Genomic DNA, 25646 nt, shown 5'->3' on the forward strand with positions numbered 1-25646 from the left:
GCACAGAATCAGCTGCTGCATCACCACTGTGCTTAGGGAACATGACGCATCAGGTCTGAAAATGACTAGACACTTCCGGAGTATTTCCGGTAGGGTCATAAGGTCCGGATCGAGGCCTTCCATAGTAAATATGCTGTATTTGAATATGTCATATTCAAAGCCTTCTTCTTTGGGAGAGCAGATCTCATCGGACACAGGAACGCTGCTGGGCTGCAGAAGGAAATCCATCTTGCGTCTGTGCCTTAGAAATTGTGACGGACTCCACCTCTCTGCTTTTTTATTCTCCTCCCCTGCTGCACTCCCTCCCACTAAAAACTTTTTTTCCCAACAACAGATGGCGCTCTTCCGGAGGTTTCCCCCCTCCCTTCTCAGGATGCAATTCGACATGCTTAGCAACAGATGGCGCGCTTCCGGAGGTTTCCCCCCTCCCTTTTCAGGATGCAATTCGTCACGCTTAGCAACAGATGGCGCGCTTCCGGGGTTCACCCCCCCTTCTCCGGATGCGATTCGTCACGCTCATTACACACTTCCGGGGGGGAGGGGGGAGGTCAAAAGGTCGTGATTAGGGCCATCAATCACTTCGGATTAAATTTTGTCATAAGCTGTATGGGAGTATCTCTCTCATGTGGACTCAATCATATCAGAAACCAGGATGGTGTCAAAACATGTACACGAGGTCCAGACACTGAGCTGCCGTCTTTTTCGTAACCTCCGGTAACATAGTTTAAACTGGAAAAAACTTTTTTTGATGTTGTCTTGTTATGCTTGTTTACATCATCATCAGTGATGCTCGCATTAATGCTGACCCTGGTCTATGAGTTTTAGAGCTCATGCCAAACCATGTAAACAAAACTGCTGCTTTCACTGGACCCCACGTTCATTTAAGCCATAGGTGTCAAACTCTGGCCTAATTACATTTGGCCATACCAAATTATTATTAGAGCTGGCCTACTGGTATTATACAGATAATATATATATTGTTTAGTATTAAGCTTTGCTTGTTTCATATTCAGTTTTTCAGCAAAACTTGTTTGAGTCCATAAGAAGAGATTCATTCTTAAATCTGGAGGAAGATTTTTTTTTACAATAAATATTGATGTTAGCCCGCGACCTTGTTCCAGTTTTGAATTTTGGCCCACTGTGTATTTGAGTTTGACACCCCTGATTTAAGCCATCGTGGGGAAAGTTGTAACTGTGGGGGGGTTACATCTCTTGGCCGGCTTGGGAACACTTCAGTCTCCTCAGAGGAGCTGGAGGATGGAAGATATGAGGAGATTTTGGGGGAATGGCCATCAGCAAAATGTGGTTTTAACATTTTGTACGTATTTCAGCTGCATGACTCCACATCAGGACAGCCCAGCTTCTAAACAGGCCTGCCAGTAATTCTGAAGCAGTGGATCCTGGGGTCGTGTATGAGGTTATGAAGTGAGAGATGAAAGCTTTTTGCTTATAAAACTGTTGCTAAAAGTCCAACTGCCCCCCCCCCCCCCCCCCCCCCCGAAATAATTGCATACACTAGAAGAAAAAAAGAAACACCAATAAAGCCTTAAAGTTTTTGAGATTCTTTCAATAAAAATAGGCTTTAAATTATTTTTTGTAAATAATAATTTTTATTTCTTCCTTTTTGGAAGGCATAAAATGTTTGTTTACAGTAAGTAAACCATACCTACCATGTATGTGTCTTCACACAGATGTGCTAATGCTGTCAGTGCACCCCACTCCTCTGCCTCCGTCTGCCCCAACCCTGTGTCCCCCGCCTTTCTGTCTGGACCGGCATCCTCCGGAGCCGCTGTCCCTGCCGCCTCCTCCTCATCCAGCCAGAAGCCGGTCACGCTCGCCATGGAGCAGTCACAGCTGCCCGTCACGGGTGCCAGGAAGGCCAGGGTCCTGTATGATTATGATGCCCACGACACCAGTGAGCTGTCATTGTTGGCTGATGAGGTACAGCAGAGTCAAGCTGAGTCACCACATACACACACTTCACTTCACTTCACTTGTAAGTGAAGTGTGGCTCTTCAAATGCCTTATTGCTATAGGTCGCCTTTTTTTGGAATCTTTTTGCAGCTTTCAATGTTTCCACACAAAATACAGATATAAGCTGTCCAAAACAATGCAAACTGTTAGTGTTTGTTTCAATGGCATGTGAGACAAACCAGCACCTGCCTTCGTCTCAGACACTCCTGAGCCTAAGGCTACGAGTATGAATAGAAAGAGCGCATGGGCATGTGTAGCATTTTTTTGTGATCCCTTTGAAAACTCATTGGCCTAAAATCCCGACGTCAGGTCGAGACATGATTCTCAACTTTTAAAAAGATATCTATTGACAGGCTGTGAATCCCCCGATTGCAATAGTGCAGTCATTATTATCACGCAGGGTTTGCACTAAAGAGACGGAACTTGAAAGAGTGTCTAATGTCAGATCAGACATTTGTAGTTTAACTTCTAAAGTTCAGGCCACACAAACCACAACCCTATATTTCTGAAAAAGTCCTAAAGAAAAAATGTTGATGTTTCAAAGATTTGAGAGAACAACTTTCCAAAACCTAAAAACCCCTTGGACACGCCGTGACCTTGAACATATTTTTGGTTATTTTTCCAGCAGATGTCGTGGACTGAGCCATGTAGCACCATTTCTGTCTGTCTTTTCTGATTTGGGGTTGAGCATTTTTTTTTTTTCTCAAATCTCTTTATTTGGTTTTCCAGTGTTCTTTATCATAAAAGGCAACTAAGATTCAAATATAAATGATTACATATATACAATAGAAATTAAACACAGTAAAAAAAAAAAAAAAAGGCAACAACAAACAACGTTGGACAGAGGATGCTATTTATCGAACTAACAATGAGGCTCAGTGACCATTTATATCTGTACAGTATTGAAGAAATCTATAAAAGATTGCCAGGTTGAATGGAATTCCTCCAACCTCCCCTTTAGTAGGAGTTTAATTCTTTCCAGCTGCAAGTGTCTCAATACATCTTGTATTAACGCTGATGTGGTAGGAGGCACCTTTTGTTTCCAATTTAGTAGAATCAAACGGCGTGCCAGCAGCGTCACAAAACGTATCACATTATTTTGGGTGGCTGATAGGTCTACAACAACCGGCTTCACTCCAAATAAAGCACAGATTGGGTCTGGCTTAAGTGGTTTTTTTAGAATTTTAGACAAGATATGAAAGACATTATTCCAATATGTTGTTATACAGGGACAATTCCAAAACATATGCGCCAGTGAAGCAGGTTGCTGTTTACATCTTTCGCAGGACGAGTTTACATTGGGGAACATTTTTGACAGTTTCAACTTTGATAAATGGAGTCTATGTAGCACTTTAAACTGTAAGAGTCCATGACGAATGCAAACAGAGGAAGAGTGTACATTTTCCTGGGCTTTTGTCCATTGATTATCTGTAATTCTCGTACCAAGGTCACACTGCCAGGCCTCTCTCAGATAGTCAAGTGTGACAGTTCCATCCAGTTGTGAGTGCGTTGTGAATTTTTGTTATTAGTCCTTTCTTGAGTGGATCAAACTGAAATAAGTTATCTAAGGCAGAGTCTGGGGGCCGACCTGGAAAAGATGGAAAAAGCCTCCTTACAAAGCTTCTGCTCTGTAAGTATTTGAAAAAGTCATTACTATGCAAGTCAAATTTTTCTTGCAGTTGCCGGAATGTGGGAAAAACCTTGTTGATGAATAAATCCTTTATTGAGTGCAGCCCCTTGTGGTTCCATTGGAGAAATGAAATGTTTGAAAGTGATGGTGTGAATGTTGCGTTATTCATGAGTGGAGTTAGTATGGAAGCTTCCCTCCACCCGAAATGTTTCCTTATCTGTGTCCAGATTTTAATTGTATGAGAGACTACAGGATTTTTAAAGTCATGTTTAGGGATAGGGAGAGCTGAATAGATCATAGCTTCTAATGAGGAGAAGCTTTCATTCTCCATCGTTGTCCAGTCGGCCCCCTTAGTCTGCAACCAAAACGACATGGAACGAACATTACATGACCAATAATATAGACGGAAGCATGGTAACCCCATCCCCCCCTGACATGTCGGTCTCTGTAGGTAGCTTTTCTTGATTCTTGGATTCTTTCTGTTCCATATGAAATAGGATATTAAGGAGCCTAATTTATTAAAACAGGCTTTATTAATCACAATAGGGATACACTGAAATAAAAATAAGAATTTGGGAAGAATATTCATTCTAACAATGTTTATCCTCCCTGCTAGTGAAATTGGTAGATTAATCCATTTGTCTATGTTATTTTTGGTTTCATCATATAGTTTAGAGAGATTGTGTTTAAATAAACCATAATAATCCTGAGTGATATTTATTCCAAGATATTGGAACTGATTAGAAACCCGAAATGGCAAGGTATTGAAACAACTTGGGTTACCTATTGCTTTAGAGTTGACTGGGAATAGCACACTTTTAGATAAATTCAATTTGTATCCTGACACTTCTCCAAAATTCTGCAAAATTTCCATGATGACTGGGACTGATTTTGCAGGGTTAGAAATATACAGTAGTAAATCATCTGCATAAAGCGAGACTTTATGTTCTGCTTTTCCCCTTCTGATCCCTGTATATTCGTCTGTTGAGCGCAGTAGAAGAGCTAAAGGTTCAATAGCCAACGCAAAAAGCAGAGGTGAAAGAGGACAGCCTTGTCTTGTTGAACGATTCAGATCGAAATAGTCGGAGTGGACATTGTTTGTTTGTACCGACACTTTTGGTTGGATGTATAGTAGTTTAACCAGAGAAATAAATTTAGGGCCAAATCCGAACCTCGACAGGGTCGAGAAGAGATAATCCCACTCGACCCTGTCGAAGGCCTTCTCCATGTCCAAAGAAAGCAAAATTTCAGGACTAGGATTGTGCTTGTCTTGCGTATAGATAATGTTTAAAAGTCTTCTAATATTAAAAAACAGCTGCCTGTCTTTAATGAATCCTGTTTGGTCCTGAGATATAATTGTTGGCAGAACAGTTTCCAGGCGTGTTGCCAAAATCTTTGCAAGTATCTTATTATCTACATTAATTAAGCTGATCGGTCTATATGAAGCCGGGTCTAAAGGATCTTTTTCTTTTTTATAGATCAAAGAGATGCTTGCCTGATATAAAGTCGGCGGTAGGGCTTTTTTGTCCAGCGCCTCATTATATACTTCTAGTAACAGGGGTGAGATATGGTCTTTAAAGGCCTTGTAAAATTCCGAAGTATAACTGTCTGGACCTGGAGCTTTGGAGTTCTGTAAATTATCTATTGCTTGCTGTAGCTCTTGTATAGTTATGGATTTTTCGAGTTGTTCTACTTTGTCTGGGTTGATCACAGGTACACTAAACTTGTTAAAGAAAATCTCAAATAGTGCGGGGTTCTTTTTTGATTCTGAGGCGTATAAGTCTACATAGAAACTTCTGAATATACTATTTATCTCCTTTGGGTCCCTCGTTATTTGTCCCGTATTGGTGCGAATTTCTGTGATCAATCTTGTTGCTGCTTGTCTCTTGATTTGTTGTGCTAGAACTTTACCCATCCTTTCCCCCTGTTCATAATATTTATATTTTGCCCTGGTTAGAAGCTTGACTGTTCTTGCGGTATACATCAATTCTAAATCAGCTTGCAGGGACAGTTTCTTCTTGTGCAAGACTGTTGAGGGCCGCGCTGTGTGTTGTCTATCTACTTCCTGTATCTTGTCTTTTATACGTCTCTCTTCTTCTCTTTGTTGTTTATTCATTAGACTCTTCCGCGAAATTAACTGCCCCCAAATGTACGCTTTTAGTGCTTCCCACAAGGTAGACTTGGTAATATCCGGAGTGTTGTTAATTGACAGGTAGAAATCAATTTGGTTCTTAATGTCTTCTATCCCCTGTTTATTTGATAATAAACTATTATCAAATCTCCATATCTTTGTTGTGTGATTGAACCCGAGGGCTAGTTGCAAAAGGAGGGGGCTGTGATCTGACAACATTATTGTGCCATATTCACAGTGCTTTACTGATGGCAGAAATTTAGAATCGATTAAAAAAAAGTCCTGGTATATGTCTGGTGGACCGGAGAATAGAATGAATATTGTCGCACATTAGGATTCTGAACTCTCCACGGATCAATTATTCCATAATTTCCCATAAATTCCTGGATGGCCTTTGCCGATTTAGATATTTTGGCAGGTTTACTCGATGATCTATCAAGGTTAGTATTTAACACCAAGTTAAAATCACCTCCTATGATTAATTGATGAGTATCGATATCCGGAAGCTTTGATATTATCGACCGTATAAATTGCTCATCGTCCACATTCGGAGCGTAAATATTTACTAACATAACTAAATGACCATAAAGTTTGCCAGTTACAATAACATACCTACCCTGAGTGTCTGGTAGTATTTTTGCTGCTGTAAATGGTACCGATTTTTTGATCAGTATGGCTGTGCCTCTGCTTCCAGCTTTAAACGCAGAGTGAAATATTTGTTCTATCCATTTGCATCGTAATCTGTTGTGGTCTTGTACTTATAGATGCGTTTCTTGCAAAAAGATTATATCCGCGTTTACTTTTTTTAAGTGAGCTAAAATGTTTCCTCGTTTCACTGGTCCCCTGAGTCCCATACAGTTCCATGTTACAAAGTTGACAAGATTTTGTGGTGCTCTCTCAGTAGAGGTACCAATAGTTATTAACTGTTACTGAGTGGTTGATGGATCTTACTCTGAGCTTTCTAAAAGTGATCCTCTGAAATTCACAACTTTCTTGAACCAAACTAAAGAACAACCTCATGAACTCAAACCGGAACCCTTTCTTCATTTGCAAAGAAAAGAAAAACAATTTTTGTCCAGCTTTTTACAGGCTGTAGACATCAGACTCACCACTAAACTCCTTAAGATTGTCTATTATTATATGCTATTCCCTCCTGGGTCATGTTTGTAAAGATGTGGCTAAGCGGTAGATGTGGCTGGGTTCTGGACGTGGGTACTGACGAACTTCTCTGCTTCGCGCGGATCTGTGAATGAGTGCTTAGCGTTGTTCACCGTTATAGTCAGCTTCGCGGGGTAGTACAGACTGTACGGGACGCCAGCATTCCGCAGTTTCCCTTTCACGGGGTTGAATGACGCTCGAAGTTTGCTGACCTCAGGATTCATGTCCGGGAAGATGTGTACAGGTGATCCTTTGTAGAAGAGGCGACCTTTTTCCCTGGACAATCGTAAAATCTTCTCTCTGTCGGTGTAGTAGTGCAGGCGGACTATCATGGCTCTTGGGCGCTCCCCTGTCCGTGGTTTCGGGGCGAGGGTTCTGTGGGCTCGGTCTATCATGATAAGCGAATCATCATTTTCTTTCCCGAGCACTTCTGAGAAAAATTCTGCCATGAAACGGCTGGGGTTTCCCCCCTCTGCGTCCTCATTAATGCCCACCACACGCAGATTGTTTCTGCGGCTTCTATTTTCTAAATCCAGGCATTTGTCGTGTAGCTTGTTGTAATCTTTCTTTAGGGTTTCGTGATCTTTCTCCAAGGCTGTTAACCTGTCTGTAGTGTCGCAGAGGGCCCGCTCCATGTCCTTCTGTATACTTGTTGTTTCTGCATGAGTTTCGTGCAGTGCCTCTATTTTCTGTGATAGCTCATGTCGAAGCTTATTGGTGTCTGCTTTAGCTTCTTCTCTTAGCGAGGAAATGTCCTCACGTAAGTTTTCATGCATGTTATCTATCTGCATCTTAATATCGTTCGAGTTCTCGTCCGCCATATCGTGTTGTGGCTCTTCGCCGCCAGATGTAGCAGAAGCTGACGACAAAGTTTTTTGCGTGTATTTCCGACTACTCTTCATGACTCGCTTTGGTCAGGAGGAGTTTGTACAGTTGAATCTTGGTCCAAATCAAAGTCAATATGTGTCCCAGGAGGTTTGGATAATCAAAAATCTTAGCGGAGCTGCCTTTCGCTGCTACTTACTCCATCGGCCGGAAGCAGAAGCCCGGGGTTGAGCATTTTTGATGTTCTGTTCTGGTCTAGGAAGAAAAATCTTTAATGTTTTGGGTGTGAGGAAATAATGGCCTGTCTTGATATGGGTAGCTGGCTTTAGAAGAACAAAGCTTTCACGGCTGAGAGCGCGGTAAGGGAGGACTCTAAGGCTACGTCCACACTAATGTGTTTTCGTTTGAAAACGCATCGTTTTCTCTCCGTTTTGGCCTCCCGTCCACACTGAGACTACGTTTTTGCTCAAGGAAAACGCCGCGTTTTGAAAATGCTCTCGAAAAAGAATACATTTGAAGACGGTGCGTTTGCATCGCAGTGTGGACAGTGAAAACGCAGACTTTGTAAAACGGTGACGCATTTTAGTCATGTGATGCTTGTATTGTTATAAAGGGCATTATACAGCAGTTGTTTTGTTTGCTCTCAACTTGGACAGCCCTATTAAAGATTAATATCAGTCTGTACATGCTCCAGATAGCTTTTCTTCAAATTCTTTAATTCTCACTTGCTTTTGCAACTTTGTACTTTTGTGTTACTCGCAGCAACAACTCCACCTCATTGTTAGTCTATTTAAAAAAACTTGGTGCTTTTCCTCAACCTTTTGCTGCGACGTTTCAAAGAGCCAGAAAGTAAATAAACGTCAGACAGAAATGAGGCAGGCCGAATCTTCTTGCGCTTCACGCATGCACAGTACTGGAACATAAGCGTTTTCGGCCGTTTCAGTGTGGACGCATAACTTTGTGAAAACGACTGAAAACACTAGTGTGGAAGCAGAGCGTTTTCAGATGAAAACGGCGTTTTCAAATCTATCTGGGTTAGTGTGGACATAGTCTAATGCAGACAGCACGCGGAGAAGCACGTGTGAAGTGAAAGGGACTTTATTTACACAAGATGAAAAAATAACACAATGAATAAACGAGAACTTAAAGTGAGCACGCTAAACAACTGTCTCAGTTTCTAGCTCTTCTGAGGAAATTACGAAACCAAAGATTCACTCAGAAACTTAAATGAAAGCACATGGACCCTCGACTCAAAATACAGAATTTCCTAAGCACAATAAACACTAACGTCTCTCACTATGGTTAACGTATGAACAGAAATAGTGTGAGCAACACTAAGAGAACGTCACATTTACTGTTTTTCACCATCTTTTGTTTTGAACTGGAAACACTGCTTACAGTAAAGAGTTTTTAGTAGCCCTAAACCACTCCATCTATATCATCCCATTTCCATTAATTATAACCGTCATTTACAGAATGAACTATTTTTTTAATATTAAAGAAGTATTTGCACAGTGTTTACTGTGACCAACTGGTTATTGTATGAGCGTCAAAAAGTCTGCAAACTATCATGACTCAGACCGACCGCAGTCACTAATTTATAAACACAGATTGCCAAATGTTACAGTCAGTCTGAGTCAGTCTAAACCGATGAGCTCAACTCGTCTTCTCTTTCTGCAGTACAGGACTCGACTCAGTTAGCAACCTGTGTTTTGGTTACATTGCTATATCAAACCAAAGTTACTGAGCACTCATGTTTGCACTTAAATTGCTGTCCTGCAGCAGCTAAGTCACTGTTTAAATTTCTGTTTCATATCTGAGGTTCTTGCTTGAAGTATGTATGTTTTCTTTTGTAGACAGATTTGGGATTATACCCTGATTTATCGCTGATGGATTGCAAACATGGCTCCATTCAGTCCAAACTAATCGCAGACTGAGTTCTTCTTATTCCTGTGTTACAATGAGGTCATTTTGAAGATGGTAACTAGCTATGAGTGGTCAAAGGTCTGCAATGGCGTGTCCAGCGGGGTGGCCTGGGGGGGCACAGGCCACCCCCCAAACCAGACTGGCCACCCCAGGTGCCACCCCAAAGGCAAAACAATAAAATTCAATCAAATATCAAATGTCCGATTATGTTTTCACGGTGACGCTCAGATATCCGAGTGTAAGTGAATGCAGCATCGCTTCTGCGCTATGCGCATCACGTTAGCAAAGGCAGGAGAGCCAAGCACGAAAGACGGCACTGCAGGAAACAATTTTTCGGTGAAAGAAAATGAGGACAGAATAAATGTCCCGGTAAGTAATATTAAGTTTGTTGAGTTTAGTAAACTTCGGTGAAATTAGAATACCAAGGAAAAAAATAACACTTAAAGAATTATTGCAGCTGTGGAATATTTCAGACAGTATGCTACTGAGGGCAGCTAACATAAGAGTTATGAGTTATAAGATATAATCTAAGTCGTAACATTGCTGTATGGAGCTGCAAATTTGGTTGCAGGTTAACATAGCTGGACTGGCCATCGGGCATACCGGGCATATGCCCGGTGACTTATTTTTTATTTTTATTTTGTAAGGGCATGAACAATGAGAGGTGGTGGATTGGCCAGATGCAGGTCGATGTGTAGAAATAACTCCGTTGTTTGGTGGTGGCTATGACGGGGCTTCCACAGAGGCAACAGGTGGATGAGGGAAGGGGAGGCAGGAGGAGAGACCCGAAGCAGCCGCCAGTCCGAGTGTCAGGTGAACTGAACTTCAGGTAAGAAGTTATGACCTGCAGTCTATCTGGGTCAGATATAAACCAAGTTTAGGTGGAGTTTATTTTCATGTTGCTGACTTTTTACTGTCAGTTGCAATAACTCATACTGCGTTCTAGCCAGCTTGGAGTTTTTATACAGCTGTTCGGTTGCTATGATGTTACTGATAGTGAACTTTATTTTATTCATAAGGTTAGTAGAGTTGCCAACGGCTCCTTAAAAAAATGGAATGGTCCCTCATTCAGAGAAAATATTACGCGTTTCGTATTGAGCTGAGAAGAGACGCAGTTTGTCCCGAACTTCAGCTAGAATGGAAAAAGACACAAAGCTGGATTTATTCTGTCTTTATGCTGCACAGCTGCCTCTTCTCTCATTCTCTCCCCCTCCCTCTCCTGTTGCTACTTCAATCATGAAACTGATCAATGATCAGCTGATCGGCTTTTCTCTCTTGTTTGTTTATCGCCCACTTTGCGCCAGAAAGAGGAAACCAGCAGATATTGCGCTAAACAACAGCAGCACGTTTAAGCTTGATCAGCTGTTGTTAGAATTTATTTAATATTAATTTCTAGTATCAGCTGATGTTTGCTGGAGCCACAGCTGTAAAGCTGCTGGTCATGATGTCTGTTTAGATATGTGGTGAGAGGGAAACATGAAGATGAAACCAGGAGATGTCCTTACTGAATCATCAGAGCTGAACAGGTGATGGAGAAACAGGTTTACCTTTTAGGTGACATGAATGAGTTGAAGTTATCAACTGTTTCTGAGAGATAAATAACACCAGGATCCTTTTTTATGTAGCTGACAGCTGGTAACTGTGCAGGGGCGGGTCTAGCAAAGTTTTGCCAGGGGGCCAGGTAGGGCATTAACAGGGAAAGGTGGGCACAAAGAAATACTTTTCTTTCTTATTCTCATTTAAAATATCTAGTTTTTATTAAATAATTATCTAAATCTTACAACCAAAGTTTTTATCTGACGTAAAATGTATAGAAATCATACATATACCAACAAGACTGTACATCACTGTCACAACAGCATTTGTTTTCATTCAAAGTCTTTATGGCTTTACTACCTGGTGGGTCGGTCTGTAGTAAAAATGCCCAATTTTTTTGTCCCAGTCCAGCCCTGCAGGTTAATACTGGCAGTGTCACCATGCCAGCTGACTGTATTTTATCATCAGCCAGTGTTGTTCTTTATCAATATTACCAAAGTTTACCATAAGGCAGCATAGAAAGTATTTACTTGCTTTCAGGTTTTATTCAAATGTTAGTCTTTTCATTTGTTTCCCCACTTTTTTCCTGTTTCAAAATCAAACACCAGTTTGTGAGAAGATTATCTTCTTTTTTTAACAGGCAGATAAAGTTTTGCATTGGCATTGGCTAATTTGTCAATTGTTTGTTACAAATGTTCGTATTTTAATTTTCAAAAATGTTTTTGCCCAAAACATATGTGCACTACATGTCAGTAAAAATACTATGCAAATATTGATGTCCTTGAATGCTGAGTAAACACTGACAAAGCACTGATTGTATCTCTTGTACTTTATCAACGCAGTATCTAAAAACTTTGCACCGTAGTGGTTAAAATCTCATTCTAATAAGAGTTAAAAGTGCATTTGGTTATTAGGTTTATAGGATTATTGAATTATGGTTAAGGGTTGGTAGAATTTTTTTTTTAAACATTATCTGCCAATTAAATCTGCCACCCTTCTCCAAATCTGTGCCCCTACCTGGCCCCCCCAACAAAAATTTTCTAGACACGCCACTGAAGGTCTGGTTCCCATCCCCATTTCAGCTTTCAACAAGGAGAGCTCAGTGCACACACAATCACTTTTGCTATCATTTTGATTGTTCTGCAGTGAAGTCACTGTTTTCCTTATTGTGACTGTAGCATTAGACCAATATTGTTATTTTCTCATAAACTTTTATACAGTCTGACTTCTTCTTGTACCCAGGGGAGTCACCCCCTGGGTACAAGTCAACCGTACAGCATGACATTGGTTATGGCGTCCACCTGAACGGTAGTGAGACTTCGAGCTCTGACCTCAACGTCCTTTAAGTACGCCTAAACAGCGGTTAAAAGCCAACCTTTTAGCGGCTGTCTCTCCGACCTAAGCTTCTGCTTTGATCTAAACAGCCAGAATGCCGACTAAATATAGGTCCAAGCCTAAAACAGCCGGAAAGGATGGATCAGACGACAATCCTAGCAACGAACCTGAAACCGAGAAGATGGAAGGAGCTAGTGCTAGCGCCCAACAGACCGAGGCGAGTGTTTTGGCCGCAATTCAGTCGCTGAAAATACACTTCACTGCCCAACTGCAAGAAGTTATAACATCAAACCAAGAAATAAAAGACGCAATTGGAGTGTTTTCGGAGAGGCTCACCTCAGCAGAAACTCGCATCAGTAAAGTTGAAGACGACGTCTCTTCTCTCACAAGTAAAGAGGCTTCCCTTCATAAGAAACTTCAGGATCTCCAGCTAAAGGTGGACGACCTCGAAAATAGAAGCCGGAGACCCAATCTGAGACTCGTCGGATTACCCGAGAACACTGAACAAGGAGAAATTACAATATTCTTGCAAACATGGTTAATTGATGTTTTGGGACGGGACGCGCTCCCATCCCCACCTATCATTGAACACACAGGCTACAGGGCCGAAACACTCCAAATGGCCCACCCCGTGTGATCATCATGAAATTCTTGAATTATCAAGACAAGGGTGATTAGAGCGGCACGTCTGACAACGGACATCACGTTATGTTTTTCCCTGATCTGTCAACGGAGGTCCAGAAACAGCAGAAACAATACAACCAGGTAAAACAACAACTCCGTGAAATGCACATAAACTTCGGACTGATCTTTCCAGCAAAAATGAGGATTCTCCACCATGACAACAGGCTCCTCTTCCACACACCAGCGGAGGTGGAAGATTTCATACGAAAAGTCCGGCAACAAAACGAGGGATAAACTTCACGCCCACTCAGAAACGCTACCATATCAAACACGTGTAACTCTGATGAACAATTCCAAATCGGACATACAATGGCTGCTGGTGTACAGGTATGATATACCGTAATTGTCGGGCTATAAGCCGCTACTTTTTGCACAAGCTTTGAACCCTGCGGCTTTTAGTCAGGTGCGGCTTTTCTATAGATTTTCCATGATTTTTGTGATATCGTAAGACGATTTGTTTTGTTTGTTCCGCTGTTGTACGGCACTACGTTGCCTGGCGGAAGGATCGGGGTTCAAGAGTGGTATGTTGGTCACATGTCCATCCGCCAGGCAACATAGTGCCGTACAAGTAGCGCGAAAAACAAACTTCAAAGTAGCGCTACGCATTCAGCAGGAGTCGTGGATGACGAGCGGCGATAAACTTGCGAAAAGCAAGTTGTGCTCAACTCTACCGGTGGATTCTGACAGCGTGGAAAAGTGTGCAAACATCCACGATCACCAACGGATTTCGAAGGGCTGGACTGCTGCATGATGAAGAGGAGGACACCGCCACGGCCCTTCAGAGGGTGTTCGACTCCGACACTGACAATGACAATGAGGATTATCTTTGGTTTTGAAAGTGACAATGAAGGAAAGAAGCTGAGAGTGGATGACGAAGCCATCCTGAGCCTGTTCGTTTCCGACACTGGAGAAGAGGACTTTGGTGGTTTTAGTGCGCAGGAAGATGGTGGTGAATGACTGACTTTTCTTCTTGTTAAAGCCGTGTCACTGCACCTGAGCCTAAAAGGTAGTCTGAATCTATTTTTCTGGTGTGCTGTAGGTTACTGTTATGTACTACATTTGTTACTCATTTATGAAGCACAGCACATGTGCAAATATGTACCCATAACTTGATTTTCAAAATATTAATAAAAGGGGTGTGTCTCCAAACAGCCATCTCTTTCCTGACAATTCGCTTTGTGCATATTCTCTTACATATGATAAGTCAATATTGAAACACCTGCGGCTTTTGGTCAGGTGCGGCTAATGTATGTACAAAACAGGATTTTCCCCTGATTTTAGCTTGTGCGGCTAATATTCAGGTGTGCTTTGTAGTCCGGGAAATACGGTAGATGGCCTTAGATATGTTATGTTTAAATCTTTTCATTCATTTACATTGTGTGGCCACTTCTTTAGTTAATACGGTCGGACCTAAGTTTAAAGCTTCAATCTTGAGGACGCTTTATCAGCTCCTTTACATGGATCTGATGCATAACCAAGCTGCAATGACTTTGGGGGGGAAGGTTTTGAGATCTACACCGACGGGAGGTCTCTGGGTTGTTTTGTTTTTTTTTTCTGTTTTTTTTGTTTATAAGAGATTGTTTTTAAAGTGTAGTGCTCTTGAAATAATAATTTGTGAGTTCCGACAGGAGAGACGAGATGTAGTCAAACCCAGGTTACTAAGGGCACAAACTGTATGAGTAGTTATTCAAATATTGAACTAATTTCCTGGAATGTAAGAGGCCTTAGGAAATATATTAAACTGAAAAGAGTAATGGATAGAATAAAACAATATCACCCAAAGATAGTCTTTATTCAAGAAACACACTTACTCGCGAGTGAAACTGACTGGATAAGGAGGAGATGGCCAGGTCAGGTTTTCTTTAGCCACTTCTCAACACATGCTAGAGGAGTGGCAACACTCATTCATAAATCAGTGCCCATGTGTATTAAAAAAACCATCTTGGACCCTGCAGGGAGATTCATTATTCTACAATGCTCCGTGCTGAACCAAGATTTAATATTAGTTAATGTATATGGCCCCAATATTGACGACCCCAGCTTTTATAATAATCTATTCCTCTCTATTGCAGCCCTCCACGGTGAGATAATTGTTGGGGGGGACTTTAATTGTACCCTAGAGCCTAGGCTTGATAGATCATCAGGTTTAGACTCTTCCCACCCAAAATCTAGACAAGCCATACAACACTTTATGTCTGAATTGAATCTTAAAGATATATGGAGATTAAAAAATCCAACAGGGAGAGAATACTCTTGCTACTCAGCCAGTCATAATAGCCGCAGTCGCATAGACTATTTTCTTATTTCAAACTTTCTTATCTCCAGAATTAACAGCTGTTCATATAAAAGTGTGCTTATATCTGACCACTCATTAACCACGATTAACTTCTCAGTTACAACAGCTTTTAGACGTAACCCTATTTGGCGTTTAAAACCACACTGCACAATCAAAAATTTTTGGAATATGTAGGCAAAAATATTGATGACTATTTTTACTTTAATAAATCCGAAACCACAGCCTCAGTAAGATGGGAAGCCTTTAAGGTTTTGGGATGAGCTCAATTCCCCAGCTACTTAAAACAATTAACTTCTTTGGCAATATCTCCGGTTATAAAATTAATGAATCCAAATCGGCCATCCTCTTCTTTAATCATTCTGAAAGAACTAAACCACCTATTCAAACAACGTTTCAAATTGCCAGAGACAGTCTTACCTATCTAGGTATAAAAATCACTCCAAAAATTAACGATTTGGTACATGCAAATTACTCTCCTACTATCAATTCTGTTGTTGACTTAATCAATAGATGGTCTATGCTGCCAATCTCGTTGATTGGACGTGTAAATATTCTCAAAATGAACGTCCTTCCAAAATTTCTATATTTCTTCCAAGTCATTCCTCTCAGCCCTCCAGATGACTTCTTCACAAAGGCAAAAACAATATTCATTAAATTCATTTGGAATAACAGACGAGCCAGACTGCGTCTTTCGCTACTATATCTTCCGTATGACAGGGGAGGTCTTTGTGTTCCAAACCTCAAATGGTACTACTGGGCTGCCCAGCTCTCTGCGGCCTCATGCTGGTTTTCAACAACAACCTTACCCTGGGTAAATTTAGAAAGGACAAGTACTACCCCCTTACCACTCAACACTTACCTGTACTCTGCAAAGTATAAAGATCTGATGAAAGATACATCAAACCTCTTTGTTAAAAATACCATTCGTGTGTGGTTTGACGCACTCAAGTTTAAAAATGAAACGCCAGCACTATCCCAATTCTCACCTATCTGGGGCAATAGGGCCTTTAAACCCGGTTGGAAAGATTTGGGCTTTAAAATGTGGGCCGACAGAGGCCTGTGCAAAGTTGCAGACCTATTTGACAAGGACACCTTACTATGTTTCAATGGCTTGACACAGAAATTTGGCATCCCAACCAAACATTTCTTTAAATTTCTTCAAATCAGAAGCTTCATTTCAAAAACCCCAAAATCCCTAACATTGCCCACTCTAAACTCATTAGAGGACATAGCAATAAACCATCAGCTGAGGAAGGGTTTAATATCTCGCTTCTACAGTAACCTCAGAGATGGCTCTCAAACATCCTCAGAAAAAGAAAGACTTGCATGGTGTCAAGACTTAGAGTGTAGAATAACTACAGAGCAATGGCAAAAAGCTTGCTTGAAAGCCCAAACACAATCTATAAACACTCAATTTAAACTAATCCAGTACAAATGGTTAATGAGAACATATATTACCCCAACATTATTAAACAAATTTGACCCCAAAACTCCGGACATATGTGTTAAATGTGGGGAAAAAGGCACACTGATGCACTGCCTGTGGGAATGCTCAGAAATCCAAAAGTTTTGTAAAGAAGTTTTAGAAGTAATTGCACATATTACAAGTGTCAAATGGAATCTATGTCCTAAACTATGCATCCTAGGAATTTTCCCCGCTGAAATCCAGCTGAGCAAAGTTAACCAAAAAACCACAATCTTCTGCCTGTTACAGGCGAAATACAGCATAGCCAAATCATGGAGATCCACTAGTAGACCACACTCGAGAACTTGGTTATTGACATTGTCAAAATCCCTTGCTTTGGAGAAACTTACGTCTATGATAAAGGGTAAACATGCTTCCTTTAAAAAAATGTGGGGAAATTTTTTGTTATTTTTGGAAAGTGAGGAAATGATCGATAGTGAACAGAAATGATTCTATCCATTTAACCTGTATGGGAGAAGTAGTGCTGCAGCTGTTAAAGAGAACCTGGGGACCCTGCGAGTGCTGGACTGCTAAATAGAAGGACAGGAGAAGGGATGTGAAATTAAATGGACTGGAACTGAAGAGGACGCAGCTTATCATTGCAACCACTAATTTGGATGCCTCTCTAACTAACTTGACACCCTTGGACTAAACTTCAGCCCGAACCCCTGGAACAATGCACTTAAACCTAATGTCTCACTATGTTATACCTGTTTGTTTTTTTTCTCTGGAGCACTATCTGTTAACCTTTTGTTTTTGTTTTGTTTTTTCTGTTTTCTTTGTTTTTTTTTTTTTATTTCGTTTGGGGGGGGGGGGGGGGGGTTATTTTGGTTTGCTATGCCTGTATCTATGTGTCCTCCTAACATTATTCATTTACGATGCACATACATTACTATTACACTCAAATTTTTTTTGTTGATGGAAAGGCAATAAATAAATCTTTATAAAAAAACCCCGTTAGTCAACCACTCAACCGCTCATTCAGTTCAGGGTTTGGAGCCAAGTTTGTCCAAAGAGCTAAGATCTTTTCCACAACAGGACAAGCTGAGTGACATTTAAGTCTGGAGAACAGCAGTAAACGCATCAAAGCGCAGTGGCTAGATCAGTGAGAGCTGTGACCTTTTCATTTGTGGTTTTCTCTTTAGTTTTTCGTGACCTTGTGTGTCTGTGAGCCCACAGTACTGGATATTGTAACTGATCACTGGCACTAATGCCTAAGTTGATGCCTTGGGAAAGATTTAAGCTGTAGCAACACACCATAACCTCCTATAATGGCATTAGTCATCAATAAACATACAGCACCAGCAACACATATATTAGAAAATACACAGATACTTACTGTGAGAGGTGTCACACACCCACAGATCGGGTGGGGTATTTTTGAAAAATGCAGCTTTTTCTATGCTTTTGGGCTTTTCGCCCACACGTAAGCGGCGTTTTGGATCACTGAAAATGGAGATTTTAAAAAACTCAGTTTTTGTGTTTGTGTGGTCGAGGAAAATGTAGAACTAGTCACGCAACGTCAAAGGTGTGTGCCTTTTTTGACGTCACGCTGTGCCCCACGTTATTGTTTACATGAGAGGAATTTCTACAGTGGCGGATAGAGACAAAATACTGTTGCTGTTAATCTTATTTGCAGTTTTTACACACTTACATATACACACGCAGTTACTGTCTCTCCATTTAGAAAGACTGCTTCTATGTGCCATCTTTTTTACTCTTTTCATCGCAGGCTCCTTGACTTCTGATTGGCCAACATGACTAGGATTATGTCACCACCTGTTGCTTTGGCATGTTCTTGACTTTGTTTTTTGTGTTTACATGTGGACAGAGATATTTTTTCAAAACTGCATGTGTGGACGGGTTTTTAAAAAAAAGTGAAAACAGAAAATGTCCATTTACAAAAATACCCATGTACGTGTGGACGTAGCCTAACACACTGCTTTGACTGCTGCCCCGCTGCATTTAAGTGTTTATACTCAGGTGTACGTGCCAATGCATGGAAGACCTGAGGGTGTATTCAACTTACAGGCCACAACTCAAACAGCTGAACAACTTCCATGCAGTCACATCTGTCCCGCTCACTCCAAATGAACATCAGAACACCTCCAGCTTGGCCTCCTGTCTACGTTCAAGGGTTCAAGGGATTCAAGTTTCTTTATTTGTCACATGCATAGTTATACAAGTATAACATACAGTGAAATGTAGCCTGACACGCTTCTCGACATGTGCAAAAATTGGGGGGGGGGGCTGTAGAGGAAGAACATATATATATATATATATATATATATATATATATATATATATATATATATATATATATATATATATATATATATGTATGTGTATGTATATATATATATATATATATATATATATATATATATATATATATATATATATGTGTATGTGTATATATATATATATATATGTATGTGTATGTATATATATATATATATATGTATGTGTATGTATATATATATATATATATGTATGTGTATGTATATATATATATATATATGTATGTGTATGTATATATATATATATATATGTATGTGTATGTATATATATATATATATATATGTGTATGTATATATATATATATATATATATATGTGTATGTATATATATATATATATATATATATGTGTATGTATATATATATATATATGTGTATGTGTATGTGTATATATATGTGTATATATATGTATGTGTATATATATATATATATATATATATATATATATGTATATATGTGTATATGTATATATGTATGTATATATATGTGTATATTAGTATATACATTGGGTGAATGTGCAGTAGTAGCAGCAAGCAGGTGAATTCTGTACATTAATATGAATAGACATCTGACTATTTTACAGGATAGACAATATAAACATATTTAAAATTAAAGGAATTTGAAATGTACATTGTGCCTTGGTTTAGTGTCTGGAAGAGTCCTGTCTCAGTCAATTATAGATGATGTGAGAGGGCGGGTGTGTGTGTTTAGGGCACGGATGGCTTGGGGATAGAAGCTCCTCTTGAGTCTCTCTGTCCTTGCCCGGAAGATGCGGAACCTTCTACCAGATTGCAGAAGTTGGAACAGTTTGTTGCCAGGATGAGACGGGTCCTTCAGTATCTGCGCTGCTCTAGTCCGGCATCTCCTGGTGTAGGTGTCCTGAAGCGGGGCGAGAGCAATCCTGCAGCAGCGTTCTGCTGTACGGATCACTCTCTGGAGAGCTTTTTGGTCCTTCACACAGCTGTTCCCAAACCACGATGTCATGTTCTGTGTGAGGATGCTCTCCACAGCGCCTGTATAGAAAATCCTGAGGATCTTTGGAGAGACCCTGAACTTCCTCAGTTGTCGTAGGTGATACAGGCGCTGCCTAGCCTTTTTGGTCTGGACCTGAATGTGGGCAGCCCATGTCAGGTCTGAGGAGATGTGGACACCAAGATACTTGAAGGACTGCACCCTCTCCACTGGAGCTCCATTGATGATGATGGGCTTGTAGTCTCTGTGCTGACCCCTTCTGAAGTCCACCACCAGCTCCTTGGTCTTGCCGACGTTCAGCTGGAGGTGGTTGTCCTGGCACCACGATGCCAGATTCTTCACTTCATCCATGTAGGCCGTCTCATCGTTGTTGGAGATGGCACCCAACACCACTGTGTCGTCAGCAAACTTCACAATGGTGTTGGAGCCATGGGTGGCCACACAGTCTGAAGTGTAGAGGGAGTAGAGCAGTGGCGAGAGGACACATCCCTGAGGTGCTCCTGTGTTGATGGTGATGCTGTTGGAGAAGCACCTGCCCACCCTCACCACCTGAGTTCTGCCAGTGAGGAAGAAGAAGAATGTTTCAGTGTCACCGTCTCCAAACCATGACAGCAGGTCTCACTGCCATCTTTAAACCTCTCTTTCACTCTTGCTGCTGTCCTTGTGTCACAAATTAAACCTGACACTTGTTTCCACCCTCCACAGAGTACCTGGCTGAGGAATACAAATCACAGCAGATTTTTATAAGTGTTGGGAGTGGAAGGCACAAACTGATTCTTCTTGGAATGACTCCCTGCTTTGGGCTGCTCGGTTGCAATACAATAAATGTTTTCCTGCTGAAGCCGTCTGATTTCACTCTGGTTGTGTGCCAAGCGTGTTTTAGGAACTTGTCCAAGTGGACAGTTTCCATGCAATATTTTTATATTTGGATGATCTGTTTGAGCAGCTGCAGGATGTGTAAACTTCCTCAGGGCTTTTTCTAAACCACAGTCTTTCCTCAGTATTACTACACTCGTGTGGGTGCTTGACCACAAGCAGGATGCAGCACATAAGCTCATAATCTCGACCTCTGTTTGCCAAACTTACACTTAACCTTTGGTGGGCAGGAAGAGAGATTTTCAGTGACCACAGCAACAACTCATTGAGTACTTAGGAATACTGTAGAATTGACTGTAGTATGTTTTAACATGCTGCAGTTTTGTATGGATATTTAAAACCGGTCACTCTTAGAAATGAGACCTCGTGTCTCGATGAGAAAGAATGATGAAATGAAAAATATATATGTGATTAAATGCAGCTTTTCTGGGTTTTTCAAGATGGTGGCTTGAAGTATGGTTGTAGCAGAGAGTGCTAGCACACAAGTTCGCTGATTTTACACTGATAACCCGCATTTAAAGCTACAACATGGATATTAACTATTTGTAAGTCTGGGATGAGCATCAGCAACTACTTTTTGAAACAGTCTGACTACATGCCGCAAAGGAAAGTTGTAATGTCTGACACCACGGAGGGCCCCAACCTACAGAGCAGAGAAGCTAATGAGGAGACTAGCATGGGAGCCGACGCAGAGTTGGATATTAGATCGGAACCAGCGGTCCACGAGGTGATCCGGGAAGTAACTGTGAACCTCACTAGAGTCATTGAAGATAAACTCGGACCGGTCTCTCTGCTTTTACAAGTGCAAGGAAAGCAGCTGGAGGACCACGAGACACGGATAAAGGAAGCGGTTTTCATTCATTGCAACGTCAGGAATCTGCCCTCCCGGGATAGACATTGGCACTTTGACCCTTCTATCCTGTACGATCTTGGATTACCTCACAGAGGAACTTGTCTCGCAGAGTAATGACGGATAACCCGTCATTACTCTGGGAGAGCATGTCTGCTCTGTATTGACTTGATTTATGTGACACAAGGAGCCAAGAGAACATGACTCTACGATTGTAGATGATTAGAATCAGAGACCGAGCTTCTTAATCTAGATCTTCTGAGCATGGGTCTGGAAAAATTTTGTAAATATTTCATGCAACTGTGGAAGACACCCGACTGTCTCGCTTTTGGAGACACACATGCATCCTCTGAAGCTGAAAGTGGAACAGTTGGATAGCACCAACAAAGCTTCAGCTCCCGTGTTGAATCATTTTGTATGCTGCAAACAGCCTCATAGTTTTCCAAGCATTTGCTGCGCTTTGTTCAGTATTCAGACGTGTGGTGGTCTAGAGAAGCCGCAGAGTGAGTATGGGAAGATAAAAAACTTTTGAACCACTAAGTGTTGGGTTTGTGACGAGGTCATTATTATGGGAAGGAAATGACAGAGTGAAGACTGAAACTCAGTTTATGCTTTTGCATTGCCACCACTCATATCTGTGGAAAATGGGAAGGACATGCAGTTACTGTGTTTGTTTTCCATTCAAACATGTATATACATAGCTTTGCTTTGATTCTATGTATCCTTTAATGATTGGGAATGATTTGCTGGAAGCACTGGCCTGCTTAAACTACTGCCCCTCCAACCCAAACCCTGATAAGGTAACAGATAAGAGGATGATGGATGGATCAGCTGAAAGTCCAGATGTGCCTCTCCAGTCCTGATTCAGGTCTTTGCTGGATTTTTCCTGTTTCTTAAGGACATGGCTTTCAGATACTGTTCATCTGCTGTACATAGCTTTTTTTTTATGGCTGCCAGTTAACTTATTTTCCTCTGATCTATGATCCTCAGAATCCTCTATGTAGCTCAGGACATAGGGCAGGTCATGTAGTAATCAGAAAATTGAATTTTTTAAATTCATTTATTTATTTATTTTTATCTCTGGACAGGATACTAACCTCAAGTTACTCTCCGGTGAATCCAGCCGAGTGTGAATGCTAAAAAGAAAGCACTTAATCGTAGAAAAAACTGCATCTGTGAATGTGCGAATGAGATATGTTGTATAAAGGGCTTCGAATGCTTTCCAGTTTCCTCAAAATCTTTTCAAGGACACCCTGCACACCATGCTGAGAGATGCCAGGTTTTTAGCTGATAGGTGTTGATTAAACATTTTTTAATCTCTGTAACTGTGTTTATTTGGCATTTTCATGGTTTCAAATAAAGAAATGGAAGACTTTTACTTGTTTTTGTGACAGGCTGTGGGTAACAAAGGAAAGTGTGGGACTGTGGGTTGCATGAGCCCGATGTGTTTGTAGCGAGTTGCACGCCAAGTTGCAGCTTTAATTATGAAAGGGTTTTTGGTTTGGCATATTTATGGTGTAGATCTATGATACAAGTCTAAAATGTCCAAAAAGATGACAGAAAAGGGTGATTATGTCAAAGGGTTAAAAACTCCAGGGGGTAGGGGGCCGGTGTTTTCACAGGATTAAAGCTAAAAGACTCAGTGAGTCTGTCAGTGTAGGAGCTTATCAACCAACCTCATGTTAAGATTGAAAAATGCAGTTTTAGGCATCCAGTTTAAAGTACTGGCTCTTTTTTGTGTAAAAAATCACTGTCAAAAGCGCACCATCTTAAAATCCTAACCTCTTCAATCCAATCATTCTTATTAAGAAATTGTAACCAGAGTTTTAAAGGTAGGTTAATCCATTGGTTTCCTTGATGAATTTGTTTTTTAATAAGTGTCACATCCCCTAGAATTGCCTGAATTGGTGAATCTTTTAAGGTCACTGTTTCTAGTTCTAGTTCTTTCCATCTCGCTTGATAATCTACATTACACCAACACACTAATGTCCTCAATTGAGCAGAAATATAATAGTCTTTCAAACATGGGAACCCCAACCCTCCTTTGTCTTTAGCCAACTGAATAGTTTGGTACTTAATCCGTGGTTTTTTCCCCTGCCATATAAACCTAGAGATTATTTTGTCCGATTCCCGAAATTGTTTGTCAGTTATTTCTACAGGGAGTGTTTGGAACAGGTAGAGCATCCTAGGCAAGATATTCATTTTAACTGTATCTATACATGATTCAAAATTTAAAAATGGTAATAAATTCCATCTTTTAATATCCTCATTTATTTTATAATTTAAAGGATTAAAGTTTGCATTGTATATCTTAGATAGATCTTTAGTAATATTTACTCCAAGATACTTCATCTGCTCCGTCTCCCATTTCAAATTGGCTTTAGCCTTAAATTCATAATAGTTAAAAGTTAATATCTGAGTCTTCGATATATTTAGTTTATAACCTGATATTGAACTAAAGATCTCCAGAAGTGACAATAGCTTGGGGAAAGTAGTGTTTGGATTTGTGAAATAAATCAAAATATCGTCAGCAAACAAGGAAATCTTATGCTCTCGACCCATGATCTTGACTCCAGTAATAGTATTGCTTTGTATTACACTTTGACTCAGGGCCTCTATGAAGAGAGCAAAGAGTGAGGGGCTTAGAGGACAACCCTGACGTGTCCCTCTCTGTAGGTTAAAAACATTCGAAAGCACCCCATTAACTTTGATTCTTGCCCTTGGTGATTTATATAATGCTTGTATAATCCTGATAAACGATTGATGGAATCCGAATTTACCCATGACTTTGTATAAAAATTCCCAATTAACCCGATCGAAGGCCTTTTCTGCATCTAAACTCATAAGGACCATCTGAATTTTATTTTTCCTAACATAATCAATAACATGTAGTGTTCGGCGAATATTATCTTGCGTTTGTCTCTGCTTAATAAAACCAGTCTGATCCAAACTAATTATCTGAACAAGAATATTTTCAATTCTTTTGGCAAGAATGTATGTAAATATCTTAAAGTCCTGGTTAAGAACACTAATGGGGCGGTAGTTTCCACAGTCAAGCCTGTCCTTTCCTTCTTTAGCTATTATAGAAATAGAAGCCTCATTCCAAGATGGGGGAATTACTCCCGTCTTTAAAATATAGTTGAATGATGTTCTCATCAAAGGAATCAGTACCTCTTTCATTTCTTTATACCAGTCTGATGGGAATCCATCTGGGCCTGGGGATTTATTCGGTTTCAATTTTGTAATAGCTTTTTTAATTTCAAATTCAGATATGTCCTCGATTAGGGTTATATTCTGTTTTTCATTCAACTTTGGTAAGTCGAATGAATCTAAAAAAGATATCATACCTTTAGTGTCCACTCTAGGTTGTGTATATAGTTCTTTGTAGAATTTTTAGGAAGGTTGACTGAATATCTTCAAGTTTATAGACAATGTTATTTGTTTGAGGGTCCTTTATTTTATATATTGTATTTTCTAATTGTTGTTTTTTTAATTTATAGGCCAGTAATTTAGCAGATTTGCCTCCTACCTCATAGTATCTTTGTTTTAAAAAAAACCATATTTTTTTGTATTTCACTTGAAAAAATTTCATCGATTTCGTTTTTCTTCTTTTGTATTTCTAATTGTAAATTTGTAACTGCGGTTATTTTATGGGCATCTTCAAGATATTGTAGTTGTGTCTGGAGTTT

At 40.3% G+C, this 25646-nt stretch overlaps 1 protein-coding gene across 3 annotated transcripts in view; it reads left to right on the plus strand.

The window, feature by feature from the left end:
- The window catches only part of sh3glb2b (SH3-domain GRB2-like endophilin B2b), a 67794-nt gene that overhangs the window by 36541 nt on the left and 5607 nt on the right, over window positions 1-25646 (plus strand). For all 3 annotated transcript variants that reach the window (XM_085413327.1, XM_085413326.1, XM_085413325.1), the window contains one exon: window positions 1692-1941. In XM_085413327.1, the coding sequence (XP_085269453.1) occupies window positions 1692-1941 (250 nt within the window). The remainder of the gene's footprint in view (window positions 1-1691; window positions 1942-25646) is intronic.

This window comes from Rhamphochromis longiceps, linkage group LG7, assembly GCF_057381845.1.
Source record: "Rhamphochromis longiceps isolate RC_006_pf linkage group LG7, R_longiceps_female_GT1.1, whole genome shotgun sequence".
NCBI classification, from domain to species: domain Eukaryota; kingdom Metazoa; phylum Chordata; class Actinopteri; order Cichliformes; family Cichlidae; genus Rhamphochromis; species Rhamphochromis longiceps.